The sequence below is a fragment of the Ipomoea triloba genome, chromosome 1, assembly GCF_003576645.1.
Source record: "Ipomoea triloba cultivar NCNSP0323 chromosome 1, ASM357664v1".
NCBI lineage: Eukaryota > Viridiplantae > Streptophyta > Magnoliopsida > Solanales > Convolvulaceae > Ipomoea > Ipomoea triloba.
Genome location: NC_044916.1, coordinates 37665828 through 37685326, shown reverse-complemented (window position 1 = coordinate 37685326; position 19499 = coordinate 37665828). Strand labels below are relative to the sequence as shown.

Sequence of the window (19499 nt, the reverse complement as noted above, 5' to 3'; positions counted from 1 at the left end):
ACACGAGGTCCGAGGAGTGACATTTGGGAATTGCCCGTCACGAATCTACTAATGTTTTTTGCGCCAATGAATCCCGCTGACGGCTGCTTTATAAATTATAACTTATGACTTCTTTGTTTCCATCTATTCCAATTTCATAATTTCTTTTAATTTACATAAAAGTTAGCGGTTCATACTCAAAGGGGCATTCCAAATGTGATTCTTTTTTGGTTAGATCTTGTAGTCTAACCAAAAAAAAAAATGCATCCTAAATGAACCAACTAACAAAAAGTTATAAGAATTCAGTAAATTTATGGATTTGTTATGAATCATACTGCCATGCCATGCCATGATTGGAGGAGCTGAAAGAAAGCGGAGAGGGAATGGCGGTGATTTAATTAAGACACAGTGGGCCCACGCATTACTCTCACTCAGCTGTCACTCGTCGAGTGGGGAGTACGTGCCGCGTGCCCGTCACTTTCCGGTCTGGGACTCTGGCCTCCTTCAAACGCAATTTTATACGGAATACATAATTAATTTTAAATTACTTAAATAATAACCATCATACGAAGTAGTTATTTAATTGGTAAACCAAAGTGATTAAAAAAAAAAAAGAAGAAGTTGTAAAAGGTCAAAGGAATATGTGCGCTGTTTCGCTGTCTGTTTTCCGGTCGTGACTAAGACGCGCAACCGTGACAATGTTTTGAACCACCCACGTTGAGTGGTCCACCACCACCATATTGGTGGGTAAACAAGAAGATACCAGTCACTCTATCTGTGGTACACTGCAACCCAACAACTTCAACCCCTTTTCTTTTACGTATTCGCAATAGTGTTTTTTTTAAAAAAAAAATTTGTTTGGCTAAATTCCACATCAGTTGATTGAACGGACTCTTTTATGCATTATGGTGCATGAACTCGAACATGGATGGAAAGTCATGGCGGATTTGGTGGAGATGAAAAGAAATGCATGATTTGTTTGGAAAAGGAATGGGAAAGGGAGAAATAAGTAAAAAGACAACAGTGGAAGAATTTGAGCGAATAAGCATCTAATTTAAGTGGACAATACATGTACACAATTATTGATTGCAATAGAGATTGCCTTTGTTCAATCAAACATATTTATCTTGAAGCTATATGAAATTTGTGTCAATTAGTTGATGGTAATGGAGATATTAAAAATGACTTAAGAATATAGATATGGAGTTGGAGAGTTCATGATCCAGGGCACAAGAAGAGTCTATGACTCATGGCTAAGAGAAAGGGATATTTCGAGTGAGACATGAATGACATAAGCAAAGGGTGAAGACACCCAAGGCTAGTCTTTGGAGCCAGCTCCAGACCGCTAATCGTACATACCTTGGAGCCTGCATATGGGCTTGGAATGGTAGGTAAGCCTTGACTTAGTCTTACAGGTTACCACATCGATTTTGACTTAGTCTAATGATCTATCATGTTCGTAGAGGTTTGTTGGGACTTTTTTCCTTACATAAATTGTCATTGTCTTGGTATTACTTAACTGTCCAATTTTACTACACAACAATACGTGTAGACTTTTAAATTAAAGATCAAACTTGATAATGTCTCAAACTCGGAAGACATTTAGTGGAATTTAATTTAATTAAAAGAAGAAGAAAGAAACAGATATCACTTTGTTGGTTAATATGGCATGTCCAAATTTAATAGGTTGTTGGATTATGCGAAAAATAATATACCCCAAGTCCCAACTTCATGCTCCTAGGCCCAACTGTCCCAAAGTTAAGCCAGGCCCGCCCCGGCCAACCAAATTTAGGATTCGGGTAGGATCAATGTTTCAACTCTTTTTTTTTTTTTTTTTTAAATAAAATCTTTTTATATATAACTAGTTATATATTTTGCGTCCAAAGTGGTGGTTTTAAGGAACTCAAATTCATCATAAATTGATGTTCGGACTAAATATACAATATCTGGAATACGACACAAGAGAGTGACCCAAGAAAGAAACAAATGATAAATAAATAACCTTAAGAAATAGACTATAAATAATATAGTATTTGCTAGCAGGAATCGAACTTAGGTCGTTGGGTTGAAGGTGTGAATAAAAGACCATTTGAATTAGGATTTGACTAATAATGTCAGAATTGGAGGTAAGGGCATCCTTAAATAGAGTCCCCTCCCAAAAAAATATTTGTTTGACATGCTTCAATCAACCATGTATATCTACTTGTCAGAAAAAATGAAAATAATTTGTAACTATGGAGAATTAAACTCACAACCTAAAGCATATATCCAACCAAGTTATCTAAACTTTTTTCAGACTCCTTGTTTTAATATGTTCTTTTCCTTTTTTAGGCTTGGGTCAATAGTTGTCGTGTTAGTAATATCCAAGAGCTCGGCTATCGATCCAAAACGCCAGTCATAACTTACATGACCATAGTTATCCCCACCAAAATAAAGATTTTAGTTCGGAGAGGAAGTGAGGTCCGATATAATACAAAACACTCTTTAAAATAGGCATGTTCCGTTATTTAATAAATGATTTTATTATCATAAATAAGAATTATGAGGAGGCTTGGAATACTAGTTCTCAATAATGCATGCAATAATACAAACTGAATTGAAGAAATCCGCTACTAATTAATTCTTTTCCTATGTTCTCATCATTTGTTAAACTAGTCGTCCTCCCTTTCTTATTTTTAAATTTTTCTTAGTTGTCATTGCCAATTATGCATTTAACTTCTTATTTATTTATTATTTTAATTTTTTTAATAATAATTTTAGACAAGAGCCGTTCCAGGTTTCAAAGAAAGCAAACAGCGGAAATAAGTGGACTAGACCATTATTATTGGCAATTCGTTTTAAAATATGCGTGATAAATTGGCACATCATAATTTTTTTACAAAGAAATCTATAATTGCGTGCTATTCTCCCAATAAAGGAGGTTGAATTCCGAGGGCCCCACGCCCCCGGCATCATGGTGACAGAGAGGCTTGCCCCCGGGTCCCTTATCCTAAATTTCACCCATGTGACCAATTGAGCTGTCCATGCGGATTAACTGTGTTCTATCTAAAAGTATACTATAGATGTAATTTACATTATGATTTTTAGTCCATAAAGGACCACAATGATATAAAATAATGTTGTTTATGTTAGAACTAATTTATTCTTAACATTGATTCATATATATATATATAATAAAGGTTGTAATTCTATAGGATACTTACAATTAGAAAAGGTTATGGATTCTTTTAACAGTATTACCTTATATATTGGGCGCCTTTAAGAAATACTGCCACCAATATTTAAGCAACCTTTGGGGTAGTAATCTTCAAAGATTTTTTCTCATCACATCTTTCGCAGACCCATGAAAACTCTTGGGATTAGGGTTTTCTAGTCTCTATATCATTAGGAGGGAGGTGATTAAGGTATAAATGTCAGGGAGAGAGAGGTGAAGCAATTCTTGATTTATTCAGTCTAGAGATTACATCTCCAATGAAATCAAGTAAGTTTTATCTTTATTTTTTTTTAATTAAAAATTCATAATCATGAACATTGTTTAGTTGATTGATTTGATTTACATATGCAATTGAATGTTAACTTTGCTTTCGCATTCAAGTTATAGCGCATAGGTTGGGATTAACAGTTTATAATTAATCGACTCAAATCAATAAGACCAATAAAAACACAAATTTGTGCTCAAACCCTAATCATCTAGAACGATAATTATGTTTCACTCAATCAACTATCTTTCGGGACACCAATCATAATTTACTACAATAAAACTTATGCTGGGAGCCCGCAGCCACACGTACATAGAACAGGTCAGATCAATGCCATAATTATTCATAAAAGTTAGGTTTATTGATCATAATGTTGGTAATAAATTAAATACAAGCAACCATCTGTTCTAATTCGTTTTCACGTGATATAATAATATATAAAAACGAATTAGATGTATTCAATTTGGATTCTATGTACTGAAAATGGTGGATCAATTCGTTTATTAGTGTGAACTGTATTGAAAGAACTAACAAACATCAATAACATATTACTCCGTACTAACAAATTGACGGACGAACCAATATACCTTAACTTAATCAGCAATTCTAATATTGTGTTCTCCCACTGTTACAATAATATATTCCTTAAAAAAATATTTGATTGTACTGATTTTTATTTTAATTATTAGTGAAATGGAACTTATTCATCATGAGATTTTTTATGTTTTATTTTAATAATATATGAGACTTGAGTGTATTACACTTTTTGTGAATAAAATAAGATGAACGGATTATCTCACAAGGTATGGTACTTTTTATTGCATGCATGAACGTGATTTAAAGTTTATTGATAGTCTAATTTTTTTTTTGTGACGAGGAAAACTCGAAACAATTATTGGAGAATGTGCACTAGGCCAGGTAAACTTATGATCCTAGTCAACAAAAAATTACAATGAGGTAACCCAACATAGGTTGTCCATAGTTTACCAACTCAAAAAAAAAAAAAGTTAATATCTTGCTCCCAATCGACCAACTTAGTTGGAGTTGTCCCATATTACCTATTTTTAGATATTTTTTGGGTGACATTTTGAAATTTGCCGCATTAGAATGCTCAATCAATAGGGTGTTAGTAAAAATAAAGTTCGAGACCTTTTAAATACAAAAATTACAATACACTCACTTATATATATCTCCCCTTCGAAGCATTTTTTAAAAAACTTCATGTGACAATCGATTCATAGTGAACAACAATTTTTTATTCTTTATTCTTTTTTATTATAAAATTAGATAATGTGTCAGGAGTACACTTGCCAATTTTCAATTTTTAAGACGTACTTTTTTCCTAAGTAGGGGCAAGAAATGTACAATATTATTTTCCATAAACAAATTAAAAGTAAAATTAGAGAGTTTTTGAGTGATGAGGAAAATTCTACAGTCACGTAATATTAAATGTATCTATAATTATTATATTATATATTTGTAATTATCATGTTATGTATCTTTTGTGTTTTCAATTTAAACAAATACATAAATGGTTAACTGTAGGTACAAATTGTGTTAGCTACATATACATAATTTTTAAATCAAAGTTTTCAATAATATGAATCATGATCAATGATATAACAATTGTATTATTTAAAGATATTGATGAAATAAATTTCTTATTGTGATCATAGTCGGTAAAAAAAAGACATTATTGTCTATTGACACTACAATAAAATGACGTGATGTAGTCTGGTAGACGAGCGCATATAAATGAAGCCACGTTGGGATCACTCCTGGACGCAAATTTGCGGCGTCATCTTAACGTTGGCGTGGCAACCCCCGACCGGAGCAACAACCCACGAGCTAGCAAATTAACTACATAATAATCATCGTTCCATCAAAAAAACTTTCGACCAATGGCCGGCCAGTCAAGAAAATGGATGATCCTAGTCGCCACGATTTGGATTCAGGCCTTCACCGGCACCAATTTCGACTTCTCCGCTTACTCCTCGCAACTGAAGCGCGTGTTGGGCGTTTCCCAGATTCAACTCAATTACCTCGCCACCGCCTCCGACCTCGGAAAAGCCTTGGGATGGTCCTCCGGCCTCGCCTTGATGTATTTGCCGTTATCGGCCGTCATGTTCATCGCCGCCGTCATGGGGTTAGTCGGTTACGGCCTTCAGTGGCTTCTCATGCAGCGTATCATTTTCTTACCTTATTTTGCGGTCAGTAATTTCTCATCTTCCCCATCCTCCCAATACCTTTATTTTATTTAATTAATTCTTCTTTTTCATTCATCAAATCCAATTGCCAAGAAAAATAAACACAAAATGCATAGTAATTTTGAAAAAAAAAAAAAAACCATTTTAGCTTACTGTGAAATGGTTGTCTCTTGTCTGGGTAAGACAAACCATTCAAGCTAGGAAACTTCCAAAAAGGTATATTGTGGCCAGTAAACCAGTAGATATTATATTACTAAATTAATTGATGGCCACAAGTCAAATGTGTGGGCTCTGTTGTTTGGTTCTGGAAAATATTTGTTCTGTTCAAATGTCCTAATAGGGAAATATATATGAATTTTGTTTTCAAATGATGAGGTAAACCTGTAGCCAGGTAAATCCCGTCTTGTCATCTAGTAAGCAAAAGATCCTAAAGTAGTAAATTAGCTGAGGTTGCTCATAGTTGATATGTTCAAATCGGCCAATAGGCCACAACTATCTGACCAACTTGGCTGAGGTTGCTCCAATATATATGAATTTTGTGAAAGGGGGTGGTTGAAAGGTCTGCTTATGATTGTCATAGAATGAATGTTCTGTAATCTGCAGGTGTTTTTACTGTGCTTGTTAGCTGGATTGAGCATTACTTGGTTCAACACAGTTTGTTTTGTGCTGTGCATAAAGAATTTCCCATCTAACAGACCACTTGCACTGTCACTCACTATAAGCTTCAATGGGGTGAGTGCAGCCTTGTACAATCTTGCAGCCAATGCCCTCAACCCTTCTTCCAGTGCATTATATCTTCTCCTCAATGCCATCATTCCCTTAATCACGTCTTTCGCTGCCCTCATCCCGATTCTTCGCCAGCCCCCTCTAGAACCCCTTTCACCCGATGGAATCAAACGTGATCAGCTGTTATTTGTGGTGCTCAATTCCTTGGCAGTGGTCACTGGCATCTACCTTCTCTTTGTGCATTCATCGGATAAGGTTACTGCACGCTTCCTGCTTGTCGGGGCAATTTTCCTCCTAGTCCTGCCTTTAGGAATCCCGGGGGTTACCTATGCACGAAAGTGGTTTCGTGACACCATCTACTCGACCTTTGAACTTAAACACTCTGGATTCATTCTCGTTGATGCAGATGATCTTGAGCTGCACAAACAGCTACTTAGTCGAGAAGGGAGCTTGGCTAATGGACTTTCTTACAGCGTTGATGGCAATAATGAATCCAATGATCAAAGCACCATATCCTGGCAACGTAGTTCTGCATCTGATGAAGGATGCGTCGAGAATGTGATTGGGAGAGATCAATTGTTCATGCTTGGAGAGGAGCACAATGCCCCGAAACTTCTCAAAAGATGCGATTTTTGGTTATACTATCTTGCATACTTTTGTGGGGGAACAATTGGGCTAGTCTATAGCAACAATCTTGGCCAGATTGCACAGTCTCTTGGACATACTTCAATGACTTCAAAACTCATCACATTCTATTCATCCTTCTCCTTCTTTGGCCGCTTGCTCTCTGCAGCTCCAGATTTCATCAGATTGTAAGTCCAAAAACACCTTTTAATTGCAGCCATAAGGCTTAAACATTTATGCATTTAAAAAGACTTATGAAGGTGCTAAAACACTTTACAGGAAGCTCTATTTTGCAAGGACTGGCTGGCTAGCGATTGCGCTATTGCCAACACCAATTGCGTTCTTCGTGCTAGCAGCCACGGGGAGTTATAAAGCACTTGAAGCAGGGACGGCCATGATTGGACTAAGTTCGGGTTTTATATTCGCTGCAGCAGTTTCAATAACTTCAGAGCTGTTCGGACCGAACAGCGTGGGAGTGAACCACAACATTCTTATCACTAACATTCCAATAGGATCACTTCTGTATGGATTTCTTGCTGCTTTCGTGTATGATTCGAGCGCGGGTTCTAGCACTAATGGCATGGCAGAGCCAGTAGTCTGTATGGGGAGAAAATGCTACTTCACAACGTTTATTTGGTGGGGTTGTATTTCTCTTTTAGGCTTTGCTTCAAGTCTGCTATTGTTCTTGAGAACACGGCATGCTTATCAACAATTTGAACAGAGACGAAGAGCTACAATGCTAGATTAGTGATCTAATGATCTAATGATATATAATGCACATTTCTTTCTTTAAACCAAGTCCCATTCTGCTTTGCATTTGTATGCAATATTGAGTTCTCATCATCATCATCTTCCAGACCTTACTAAGAAAACTAAAATAACAGGACAACCCAGTCAAGTTGGTCAGAGTGACTTAATCGGGTTACAAGTCTGACTCTTACCCAGTACATCCTAAAGCAGTGACTGTAGGTTTATTTGGTCATTAAAGAAAACTAAAATGACAGAGAAAGCTACTGGCAATCACAAATTATATGTATTATACCATGCATGCACATATATATTTACATATACACTCAACATATATTCTGCACAAATTACAGATATACTTATTTGGAAATGGCTTAAATTAATTGGTTTTGGGTTTTGTGGCGAGGGATGAGTTCTTCTTGAAACTGCGGTTTCCGTTCATGTCCTTGTGCCCTTTGGGGGAAAAAACGGCGCCTTTGGCCGACGCCGGGGACGGCGGCCACTGTCCACACGCGACAGCCATATCGCGTAGGTGTTGAAGGCTCTCCAGAGTCTCAATAATGGCCGGCATTTTGGGTCTGTCCTTTGCGTTGGAGCTGACGCATTGTAATGCTAAGAGCGCCATTTCCTTTGCTCCCTTGACGGAGTATTGGCCGGCGAGTCTTGGGTCGATTATGCATCGCAGCCGCCGGCTGCTTGTCAAGTACGGCTTTGACCAATCCACCAGGTTTTGCTCGTTTTTTGGTCGTGTTTTTTCGGTTGCCCTTCTTCCAGTTAAAAGCTCCAATAGAACTACCCCGAAGCTATATATGTCACTTTTGGTAGTAAGATGACCTGATCGAGTAAAAAGTAACATATAACATCACAAAAACTTAGTATAAAATCCACAGTTGTAAAAATCGACCGCCTAGCGAATTGCTTCCTAAAGAGTCACGCCTAACTCGGTCAAATTGGTGACGGATTCGACCGAATTCGACCGAGTTAACTCGCTCAACTCAGCATAGTTAGCCAAGTTAACTCGACGAGTCGACCTTGTTAATTCTTTTTAGTTTGCCGTCTAGGCCCTAGTTTAGGGCCCGACTAACGCGTAGGGTCTATTGCAACCAAGATAAAACCTTATACATACTCCAATAATTTGTTATATACCTGTACTAACATATTCAGGAGCGGCATATCCATAAGTGCCCATTACTTGAGTGGTGACATGAGTCTTGGATCCCTCCGGTCCCATATGAGCAAGCCCAAAATCCGACAATTTGGCATTGAAGTCCTTAATCGAAAAAGAAAGTTCAGTATTTTATTATTATTTTTTTAATTAATAAATATATAGAAGAAGAAGAAGGGATGTATTTTGAGGGCAAAAAAAAGTATACAGAATCCAGCAAGATATTGGAGGTTTTGAAGTCACGGTAGATGACAGGCTTCTCGGCACCATGCAAGAAAGCCAGCCCTTTTGCTGCTCCTATTGCAATCTTCAATCTTGTGCCCCATGGCAATGATAGAGACAGCCCTGGATTTCATTTAGTCATTATATATATTATTATGTGTTTATATTAAACGAAATTATTTAATCTAATAAGTTAAGACGAATAAAATGTTAACTTACTCTTAAACAGATGATTTTCTAAGCTGCCTCGAGGCATGAATTCATAGACCAGAAGCCGCTCTTCATCTTCACAACAATACCCAATCAATCTTACCAAATTTGGGTGCCTTAGCTGCCCCAAAAATATTACTTCGGCCTTCCAAAAACGTACACAACATAATTAATTAAAAAGTTAACTTAACTTAATATAAGTTAATACGAATAAATATTACATTGTAACAGAGTCAATAATACTAAAAAAAATTAATTACGTACGAGCCATTCACGGTGACCTTGAAGGCCTTCAATGTCGAGAAGCTTAACAGCCACAGGCTGAGCCTTCAAACCGGCCCTCATATTCTCGTCCACATATCCTTTATGCACCTTACCAAACCCGCCTTCTCCCAGCAGAAAATTGCTCGAGAAATTCTGCGTTATGGCTCGCAGCTCACTGAGTTGAAAATCGCACAAGTCCTGCCCAAATGACTGCGCCAGATCCTCGTTAATCCGCGTCGACGACGATCTGCTCAGATCCGAGAACGATAGTCGCCGGAACGACGGCAACGGCGCAATGTTCTTCGAAAACTCCGACCTCGACGGCCGGCACCGGCTGAAGTTGCCGCACAATGCTTGGTGTTCCGCGGAACAGCACCGCCCTGCCGTCAAAGGTCTCCAAGGCTTCGACTCCATTATAGTAGTGAAGTTGGTGAGGGAATTATGGTGTGGATCCGCAAAAGTTTGGAATCGTGCGTGTTATATTAATAAGTGAATGTAGTGAGTATATATGTATATATATCACCAGAACGAATAATTTTAAAATAATAATAATATGAATCTTATCCATGAGTATTCCTCATTAAAAGTTTTTAAATGTTTAGTTTAATAAAATGAGATTTATAATAAAATGAGATTTATAATGATGTAACATGTAATGATATTGTATGTATAATTGAAACATGTACTCCATCTCAACTAAAAGTTGGACATATAATAGTTTAAGTTGATATATACATAGTTGGATTACACATTTATGTTAATATATTATAAGCTCAACACGCCCCTCACGTCTGAGTCATGAAATTGGTTCTGATACCAAATTGAACAATGTGTTTCATTCCAACTAAAAGTTTAAGCTGATAGTTGGATTACACATCTATGTTTATATATTATATATGCTCAACATGTTGATAATTATAATGTTTACTTGTTTATAATCTTGTAAGGATTATAAAATTAATGAGACCATCCAAAGAGCTATGATTGGGATAAGGGAAAGATTAATTAAGAGGGACATAGCTCTTAACTACTCCTCGAACCACTCTAATGAGATTGTTTGTGTTGCTTGATTTGTCAACAATGTACTTGTCTTCATGTAAAATGGGTAAATATTTTATAAATAAATAATTGGATTTATATAGATATAGAAGTATTGATTGGGGCTAGCTTTGCCCAAATGTCAAATTGGTCGGCATTCTTAATATATAATAAGTTTATAATATTAACTGTATATATACTAATTAACTTTTTTATAAGGTTATAGGACACCATACACATATTATTACTTTCTTGAGATTTTTTTTCTTAATACTAAAAATTATTCTTTTTAATTAAATAATGGAACGTGGAAGCAAGTTATGTTAATACGGAACAAATAAAGTTGATGACTTCCTTGCAAGACTCTCGTTTTAATATGAGTTGGATATATACTTAGATGTATACGATTGCTCAATGTTAAAATTTAACAAATTTTTCTAGCTTTAATTTTTTTTTTCTTGGCATGATGTACCGCTACACGCACCATATACAATAAGTGAAAGACTAAACAAAAATCTCTCTTTGCTGCTTTAAGCCCCGAGATTCCCTTGCTTTAAAAAAAAATAATAATAATATATCCATATATAGACAAATATTGTGATGGAGTTTTTTTGTAGTTTTGAATTATAGATACGTAGTATTGTGTGAGAGTGGTTAGAAGAATGAGGTGATGGGTGACGCATGCAGTGTCAAAGTGTACATATATATAACCCAACTTATTCCCTGTCGCTTCTCCCTCGTAGCTGCTCCACTTCAACAAACCACCTAAAATATCCCTTGCACCTTCATTTCATTTTAGCTGAGGTAAACGTACCCACACTAATATGTTACGTTACTATAGGACTTCAAATATTTATGAATACGACGTCTAACGAACTACATATGTAATAGCTAATGACTTTATTATGGTCTAAATGGCATGTAGTGAATATCTCAAATAAAAGATCATGTGTTTGAGCCTCAAAGTAAGTTACGAAAGTAGTTATGAACATTATATTGTAACAGAATCAGTAATAAAATTGACGAAGGTCGTAATAAAATTCAATTTTTTAAAAATAGTTTTTTTTGCATGGGATTCTGAACTTGTGTGGTATTTTTAGCAGGATTGTGATCATTACTTACTCTTCAGGAGACAAAGGGATTAGGTAGATAGTAGGTGGACTTTTTCAGCAAAATGTCATACCTAATTATTTTTATTTTTTTTAGTATAACAAACTCCTGAATATCTGAAATACATAATTAGTTGTAGAATTCCACTTGGATTCAATGTACTCCATATTCATCTTCCATCCTATCATGCATTTACATGAATAGAATGCTCAATAAAAATTGAAACAAAAAGAAAAATTAAATTCGATATGCTAAAACTTACAAAGAATTCAAAACAACAAATCTAAAAATAAAGCATGCATATATGTATGTAATATAGATTTTAAGTAATTTTGCAATATAGAAGCTAATAATAACTAGTTTGTGAAACTCCGATCCTTAATTGTTGATCATGAACTTGAACGTGCTATTGTTGTTGCCATCTTCGGAAGCTTTCCCTTTCCCGTTCTCTGGCTTTGTGTGTTGTTCGAAATCAATATTTTCGTCTATTCCCCAATCGCCATAGTAACCTATTATTCTCGAGTTACTATTTTTGTTACCTTTTTTCTTTCCCTCATTCTTCTTCTTCTTCAATGGTTGCCAAAAACAACAGAATGACATTCTTGACAGGTAGGGTTGTGTTGAAATTTTGATGGAATCAAGATTAGCACAATGGGAACGGAGAGAAAAAAAAAAATATCAGTAGAAATAATTTTAATTTTTTAAAACTATAGAAAAACTTGAGAAGGGGCACGGTTTATTTATATGCCTCTTGAGTGTAGGTGTTTGTGTGCTGTAAAATAGTTTCTTAGTGCTAAAGAAAATATAAGAAACAACTCATATATCAACTATACGTGTATATGTGCTGTACGTATTCTATACATTATTGTCATATCTGATTTATCACGTGTATTATCATCATATATATGATGATTACATATATTTCATGTGAGAAAATTTGTACTTAAGATAATACGTCTAATAGTTTATGTGAATTAATATTATTATGTTATAATGTTAAAATTCTAATTCCAGAATAAGGCCCACAAAAACGGGCTGAAACAGTGGGCCGATTTGAAAGTTTCAGCCCAGTTTGGGGAAGGTGGGCCCACTGAGATCCCTTGATTTTCGGCTGTATTCGGAAAAACGCCATAAGCATGAATTAGCCGTTAGCTTCCACCTCCATTGTTGACTATCTGTCTCCATTACAGTGAGAGTGGCAAGAATATCGTCTTTTACAACCGCTTGCGGAAAAAGGAAAGCCATAAAAATCGTTTCTTTGTCTTTTTTGAGTATAGCATTGTGAGTAGTGGTTTAGAGTGAAGCTCGAAAACATGGCCGATTTTTCGTTTGTTTCAGATAGCGACGATGAAAAGGCGGTGGAGGAGCTTCTGTCTCAGGCGATGGATCAGTCTGTTCTCGAGCAGGTCGCCGCCATAAACTGCTCCGGATTTTCCCACTCCGACCTCCCCGATCACCTCGAAGCTCGCTTTCGGAAGCTCAAAACTTTCCCGGCCACAAAACCCAAACCCTCAAACCCATGCTCTAAAAGCTTCAATGTTTCTCAGTCCGTTGATTTCCCGGGGAAAAAGGAAGATCGAGCCGAGGAGAAGGGTTTGAAGGAGAATCCGGATTCTTCTATTGCTTCACCTATACCAAAATTGGAGACTGAGAATCATGATTTCTCTGCTTCCAAGAAAGACCCAGATAGAAAAATGGATTCTGAGCCGAAATCCGGGTCTGGGTCATCTTCATTTTCTGTGGGTTCGCCCGATTTTTCAACGGAGCCCCCTTCCCCGCCGGCGAAAACTGGGTGCATGTGGTGCTCCCCCAAGAAGGTCTCGAAGAAGAAGGGGAAAGAGAACAGGGGGGCCACTATCATCGGTAAAGGATTCGATTGGGGGAAGAGCGATGCTGAGTTTCTATCGGATTTGAGCACCTTTTCCAAGAAGAATCAGGAGAAAATGCTGAAGAAAGCCATGAAGGAAGAGGAGAAGATCAACAGGGAGGCTGAGAAGATTGTCCAGTGGGCAAAACAGGCCTCTGCTAGGATCGATTTTGCTGGTCTTGATGATGAACTCACTGATAATGAAGCTCATGGACGATGATTTGTTTCTATCATATACTAATATATATGTACATTTATATATATATAAGATGGCAGTTTATGGATGATGAAAACAACACCTCCAGGGAAGAACACTCTGCAGGCAACAACAAACTATTCTGAGAAGTTCACCATTTATCCTTTTTGTTTTCGTTATTTACTTGAAATGATTTCTTTAATTGGGTTTCCATTAAGGGAGGTAGAAGTGGAGAATTATGCTTAAGTTATTGATGTGATTCTATTTCTATAAGAAAGTTACTATTGCAGTGAGTGAAAGGGTATTCTTGAAATCACTAGGGGGATGAGAGTATTTTCAAAAAAGGGGGATGAGAGTATTATTGAAAATAAATTGCTAATATATTAAGTCGTTTTACTTTATACATCTTGCAAAGAAGAATGTCAGTTTTTAAACTTCAATGGGTAAAAGACAAACTAGATCATACAACATCAAATGCAATACAGGACAGGTTAGATGGTAAAAAAGGAAGTTTATTGTGACGAATTGTTATCTAATTTGTACTCGCATTAGCTTTTTTATGAGCATGACCAAGAGATACACTGTACATGTTAATGTCTGTACAAACAACTCAGTTGATTTATAAGTGATAAGTTATGTTTTATGAATAAGATGTACACAACTACACATCACAACTGACTATACACATTCTAATCCGTCTTTGTCAAGATAATTTTCTTGATAATCACTAAAGTCATTTTTCAATTTAACCATCATAGAAATAATTATAAATTGTACACAATTTTATTGCAATATTATAGATAAATTTTATAAACGTTTAGAGGGTAAAATTGTATATGAAACAAACTAGACTGTACAATATCAATATAATTTGAATGCAAAACAGGTTAGGTGGTTAAGATGTTACCCATTGTGACGAGTTGTCATCTAATTTGCAGTGACATTTGCTACCCATATGAACACGATGATCAAGACAGTTTAATTAATTTATAGGTGATATTATGATAAACTATAAATAATGATTTCATTTAAAAAAAAAAAAAAAGAAGAAATACACACCATAATTGACTATGCACACTCTAACCAGTCCTTATCAAAATAATTTTCTTTGATATAAAGTCATTTTTCAATTCAACCACCATGAAGATAATTCTAATCTTTCTAAACTGTACACAATATTATAGATAAATCTTATACAAGTTTTGTTGATGACACTTCTTCATTGATCACACCGTCGGACATTTTAGAAGGTCCGAAACGAGGTAGAATTGACCAAAACGTAATAAATGGCGGACAGATAGATACTGAACCATGTTGGATTGTCGTGGCCGGTCCCAAAAACACGTCTTTACGAAATCTAAGCTTTGCCTTCCTCGTTTGGTCTCTAGCCGTTCTATAGCAAGTGAGCAACCATAGCGCCGTGGCCTTTTACCGACACCAGTTCCTTTCAATCCAATGATCCAAATCCCCTTTTAGATTGGCTCTACTCTCTTGGGATTTTCCACCTTTCCTCTGACAAAAAGGAACCCAGATTCCCACTTTCAAAGTGCTTTCAATTTCCTAGCTTTGCTGGGTATTCTCTTCTTCCCTTTTGCTTATTGGGTTCCTATTTCCCACCTATAATTATCTATTGTGTGTGTGTGTGGTGGGGGCGGTATATGCACAGTGAAGAGTTTGATAGACAAGATCAAGAATGGAGGCTTTAAAGAAGCAAGCAAGTAAACTAAGGGAGCAAGTTGCCAAGCAACAGCAAGTGTGTATTTTTAATTCTGTTTCCTGTCCTGTCCTACTTTTCTTATGTTTTTTTAGAAAATTTCTCCTTTTCAATTTGCTCTTTTACTAGTGTTTGTGGGTTGGGGTGAAAATTTTTAATTTTTATCCTCAATTGAAAATTTGATCTGACCCCATTGAAGATTTCTGACTGTTTATGGAGTTTTCATTTATTTGTTTCCTTTTTTCATGTTTTTGTTATATATATAGTTTTTCATGAACTGGATATCAAAGTGCTGGAACCTACTTTAGTGCTCTCTGTGTATGACAAAATTTATCATAAGCCCAACTTGTATTGTGTTGTCCTCCAATGTTGTCTGGTTACATAAGCATCCTTATTACTTTGGACTGTACTACATAGTTATTTTACTTGAAAAATGAGCATAAATGCTGTTAATTTGTACTGAACTTCATGTTGATTTAGAACGAACTATATGCTTATTTAGTATGCACACTGATGTGTTGGCAGGGTTTACCTAGCTTTGCAAGTCTAGGTGCATAATATACTGATTGACTGACTATTTTTCACTTGTGTGAGTGTATGTGAGATAACATTCTAAGATTTGGTGAGGGAAGTGGACAATTGAAATTCTGAATAAGTAGTTGTTTTGCTGTTGCTTCCCTTGAAGATTAGAAACATCATGTTCCCCTTCTCGTAATCCTCACTTTTACACCGTATTAACTATTTAGAGACATATGCATGCTAACGTTTTGCATTGTTGCAACATTTGTATTAACCGAGGTTCTTGAATTTGTGATGCCCCTAGAGCTTAGTCTTACTTTTCTTTGGTAGATGATTATGAGGCACTTGGGCCAGTTGGGCAATGAATCTGTAATGGTAGACGAAGCTGAACTACAGTCTCACCAACAACTTGAGGCATTATACCGATCTACCAGGGCTGCAAAGGTAAATCCACCAACCTTAGCCAATGTTTCTTTCTCTTAAATAAATTTTATTGTTCAAATTCAAGTAACTCTTATGACTTATGAGAAACTTTGAGTTTGGAAATCTTTTATTTGTATTGTTTGTGATGTTCCACAGCATTTTCAAAGGGATATCGCCCGTGGTATAGAAGCACATATTTCAACTAGCCGAAAGGAAATGCAGATAGGTGCTTTGATCTTTGTCCTTACCTCAGTTTGATTCAATTTTATGGCACGTATACAAAGTTTCAACTTCATATGTAGCTAGAAAGTTGGCTAAGGATTGTTGCAAATATGGGAATGAGAATGAAAGTGGTGCTTCTCCCATTGCAAGGGCTGCTTTGAACTTTGGTGCTTCACGTGCTGCAATGGAAGATGAAAGAGAAACTATGCTTGGGATTTTAGGACAGCAGGTCGTATTTTGTTTTCTGTTGGCTTTCATGTAATAATTATATTTGTGTATAAGTGAAAATTGCAGTCGAGCATGTGTATAATGATTCTGGTAACAATTTTCTTCTGTAGGTTTCTGAGCCATTACGTTCAATGATTAATGGTGCTCCTCTTGAAGATGCTCGTCATTTGACTCATCGTTATGACAGAATGCGCCAGGATCTTGAAGCCCAGGTATTGCTCATTTGAGTACCTGAGAATGCATTCTAAGGGGCCATAAATTTTGCACAGATGTAATTCTTTGCCTTCTCCTTGTCAGTTTTCCGAAGTAATAAGGCGCCAATCTAAGTTCAGAGATTCTTCTTCCGAGAGTTTAGTAAAGCTCAAAAATTCAGAAGCAAAATTGACTGACCTTAAATCTTCGATGTTGGTTCTTGGGAAGGAGGCAATTGCGTCCATGTTATCTGTAGAGGAGGAGCAGCAACAGACTACTTACCAAAAACTTCTTACAATGGTATTTCCTGTTGATTTTATCTTTAAGGCGTGAAACTTTTGCTTTCTCCACTCATTCTCTGATCCTTTTGTTACGTCACTAATTAACACATTGATCTATTGTCTAATATTGGGGTTTTTTTTTTTTTGGGTGAACTCGTGGATCTTGAATAACTGAATGGATCTAAAATATCGCACGCTTGGCATTATTCTGTGACACATAGTTATGTATCTATTGTTACCTAAAAGAGTACAGGGGGGACATGCTTTCAAGTTGAAATTTGTCATGTTATTGTTGCTTAAATTGGTTTCAGTTTGCAGGTGGATGCTGAAAGATCTTACCACCGGAATGTCGTTGCTACATTGGAAAAGCTACATTCCGAGGTCTGTACACATATGCTACACAGCATAAGGATAGTACTTTCTTGTCAGTACGAAGTATTTTCACAATTTAAGAAGAGGGGAAAGAAGACCAGATTATATTCTGCATTCTAAATTTTCGTTTTATGTAATAGATGATTCTAGAAGAACAATCAAACGAGTCTTCACTACAATCATCATTTTCACAAAGAGAGGTACTTGATGCTGCTTCAAATGGATCTTCTCATCTTGGAGATGACGATAAAAATGGGAATGATTTCGTTGCAAAGGTAAGTACGACGCTATTATTGTTAGAGAATTTGCTTTCCTCTGAAAATTTTCAACCCCTTTTCCTCGATCTACTTTAACAACAGGTTATACACCCGTTTGATGCCCAAGCCGATGGTGAGCTAAGCCTTGAACTTGATGATCATGTGGTGGTTCGGCAGGTACTTTGTGCTGTTTGTGTGTGCTATACTACTAAGTACTAAAAACACTCTTTTTCCATCAACTTCCACTTTATCTGCATAGCCGTTACTAGCTAGTGTGCCGCCATCTGCCAAATCAAAATTAGCTTTTCTTTCATCCATTGCATTGTGAAAACGCATACCATCATATCATGGCTTTCCTATGCAATTAAGCTTCATCAAGAGAAACTGATGGTTCTTCGATGCATGGATTTTACATAGGCGGCTCCTACTGGATGGTCTGAAGGAGAAAGTAAGGGTAAATGCGGCTGGTTTCCCTCAGCTTATGTAGAAAAGATAGGCGAAGCCCCAGCAATCAAATTAGGTAAAGAGGATTCGAAATGATAAATACAGTACATAGTACAATATTTTTGCCATTCTGCTTGTGTTTGTAAATTGCTCATTGTACAAAGGGAGATCAGAAAATTGCCTCTTTATGAGTGCTTTTTTTAATTTCTTGGTCGTGACCATCCCTTCTTGTTCTTTAGGCGCATTCGTATCAATGTTAATAATGTTCACGTGTAGTTGGCTTGGCTTGTGTTACTAGTAAGAATGATGTGGAATTATTCAGATGTGTATTTTTATTTTTTTTTTACATAATTTTTTTTTTTTAATGAGAAAGGTTTTTATTAGAAGGAAGAAGAGAGTCTTGGAGAGGAGAAACCTCTACTGTCATACAACAGAGCCATTCTAACAGCTGATGGCAAAGAATTAAAAGTAGAATAAAGAGAGGAGCGAGAGAGAGAACAACCAAAAGAAGCTAAAGCATTAGCAACCGTTAGCCTCCCGGTAAGAATGTGTGATCGTAGCATTCCAATCGGAGAGCAAATGACGAATGGTGGCAATAGAGGAACGGAGTCTCCATGGGATTGGAGCTTCGCAGTTAAGGATGAGGTTGACCAGTACCGAAGAGTCCACTTCANTGACCAGTACCGAAGAGTCCACTTCAATGCTTAAAGGTTTCTGGGCTACCAAGTCACACCATCTCATGGCAAGAGCAAGAGCTTTAGCTTCTGCCTCTAGAGCGCAGGAAGCTAGAATAGGAAAAGTTAACGCTGCTACAAAACCGCCTTGTGGATTCCGAAGCACTGCCCCACCTCCACTAGAAATCGTGGAGAATGAAGCATCAGAATTTAACTTCAAACGGCCGTTTTAAGCATCAGATGTGTATTTTTTACTATACTTTCTGCCGTTTCTGCTCGAAGCGGTGAATACCACTTTTAAAATAAATGAGTAAATCACCCAGATGAGAATCAAATATA

General features: G+C 36.6%; 4 protein-coding genes across 6 annotated transcripts; 3 read left to right on the top strand and 1 right to left on the bottom strand.

The window, feature by feature from the left end:
• Positions 1–5258: 5258 nt before the first annotated feature.
• LOC116032025 (protein NUCLEAR FUSION DEFECTIVE 4-like) lies at positions 5259–7813 on the top strand. The gene is made up of 3 exons (XM_031274414.1): positions 5259–5668; positions 6269–7203; positions 7295–7813. The coding sequence occupies exons 1-3, from the start codon at positions 5360–5362 to the stop codon at positions 7761–7763; spliced, it is 1713 nt and encodes a 570-aa protein (XP_031130274.1). The 5' UTR covers positions 5259–5359; the 3' UTR covers positions 7764–7813.
• Positions 7814–8026: 213 nt separating this feature from the next.
• LOC116032017 (probable serine/threonine-protein kinase PBL15) lies at positions 8027–10090 on the bottom strand. The gene is made up of 5 exons (XM_031274407.1): positions 9624–10090; positions 9369–9504; positions 9136–9272; positions 8909–9032; positions 8027–8596 (listed from the first exon to the last, which is right to left on the bottom strand). The coding sequence occupies exons 1-5, from the start codon at positions 10035–10037 to the stop codon at positions 8142–8144; spliced, it is 1266 nt and encodes a 421-aa protein (XP_031130267.1). The 5' UTR covers positions 10038–10090; the 3' UTR covers positions 8027–8141.
• Positions 10091–12943: 2853 nt separating this feature from the next.
• Positions 12944–14221, top strand: LOC116020338. Its single transcript, XM_031260819.1, has one exon. It carries the CDS (start codon positions 13085–13087, stop codon positions 13856–13858), a length of 774 nt encoding a protein of 257 aa, XP_031116679.1. The 5' UTR covers positions 12944–13084; the 3' UTR covers positions 13859–14221.
• Positions 14222–14989: 768 nt separating this feature from the next.
• LOC116017052 (SH3 domain-containing protein 1-like) lies at positions 14990–19129 on the top strand. Of its 3 annotated transcripts, none has more exons than XM_031257568.1 (11): positions 14990–15587; positions 16398–16511; positions 16647–16716; positions 16793–16941; positions 17051–17152; positions 17238–17432; positions 17732–17794; positions 17926–18060; positions 18145–18219; positions 18460–18562; positions 18871–19129. In XM_031257568.1, the coding sequence occupies exons 1-11, from the start codon at positions 15528–15530 to the stop codon at positions 18936–18938; spliced, it is 1134 nt and encodes a 377-aa protein (XP_031113428.1). In that variant the 5' UTR covers positions 14990–15527; the 3' UTR covers positions 18939–19129. The 3 variants fall into 3 exon arrangements, with proteins under 3 accessions (XP_031113428.1, XP_031113444.1, XP_031113436.1); XM_031257584.1 differs by having other exon boundaries at positions 14992–15587; positions 18860–18993; XM_031257576.1 differs by lacking the exon at positions 18871–19129 and having other exon boundaries at positions 14996–15587; positions 18460–18823.
• Positions 19130–19499: the final 370 nt, after the last annotated feature.

Bases quoted from the DNA above. Each gene is read 5' to 3' on its own strand.
- LOC116032025 (XM_031274414.1), top strand. From the start codon at position 5,360: ATGGCCGGCCAGTCAAGAAAATGGATGATCCTAGTCGCCACGATTTGG. The intron at 5,669-6,268 runs GTCAGTAATTTC...TGTAATCTGCAG, and splicing joins TTTTCTTACCTTATTTTGCG to GTGTTTTTACTGTGCTTGTT. The intron at 7,204-7,294 runs GTAAGTCCAAAA...AACACTTTACAG, and splicing joins GCTCCAGATTTCATCAGATT to GAAGCTCTATTTTGCAAGGA.
- LOC116032017 (XM_031274407.1), bottom strand. From the start codon at position 10,037: ATGGAGTCGAAGCCTTGGAGACCTTTGACGGCAGGGCGGTGCTGTTCC. The intron at 9,505-9,623 runs GTACGTAATTAA...CGTTTTTGGAAG, and splicing joins AAGGTCACCGTGAATGGCTC to GCCGAAGTAATATTTTTGGG. The intron at 9,273-9,368 runs GTAAGTTAACAT...AATGAAATCCAG, and splicing joins AGAAAATCATCTGTTTAAGA to GGCTGTCTCTATCATTGCCA.
- LOC116020338 (XM_031260819.1), top strand. From the start codon at position 13,085: ATGGCCGATTTTTCGTTTGTTTCAGATAGCGACGATGAAAAGGCGGTG.
- LOC116017052 (XM_031257568.1), top strand. From the start codon at position 15,528: ATGGAGGCTTTAAAGAAGCAAGCAAGTAAACTAAGGGAGCAAGTTGCC. The intron at 16,717-16,792 runs GTGCTTTGATCT...CTTCATATGTAG, and splicing joins CCGAAAGGAAATGCAGATAG to CTAGAAAGTTGGCTAAGGAT. The intron at 18,061-18,144 runs GTAAGTACGACG...CTTTAACAACAG, and splicing joins GGAATGATTTCGTTGCAAAG to GTTATACACCCGTTTGATGC.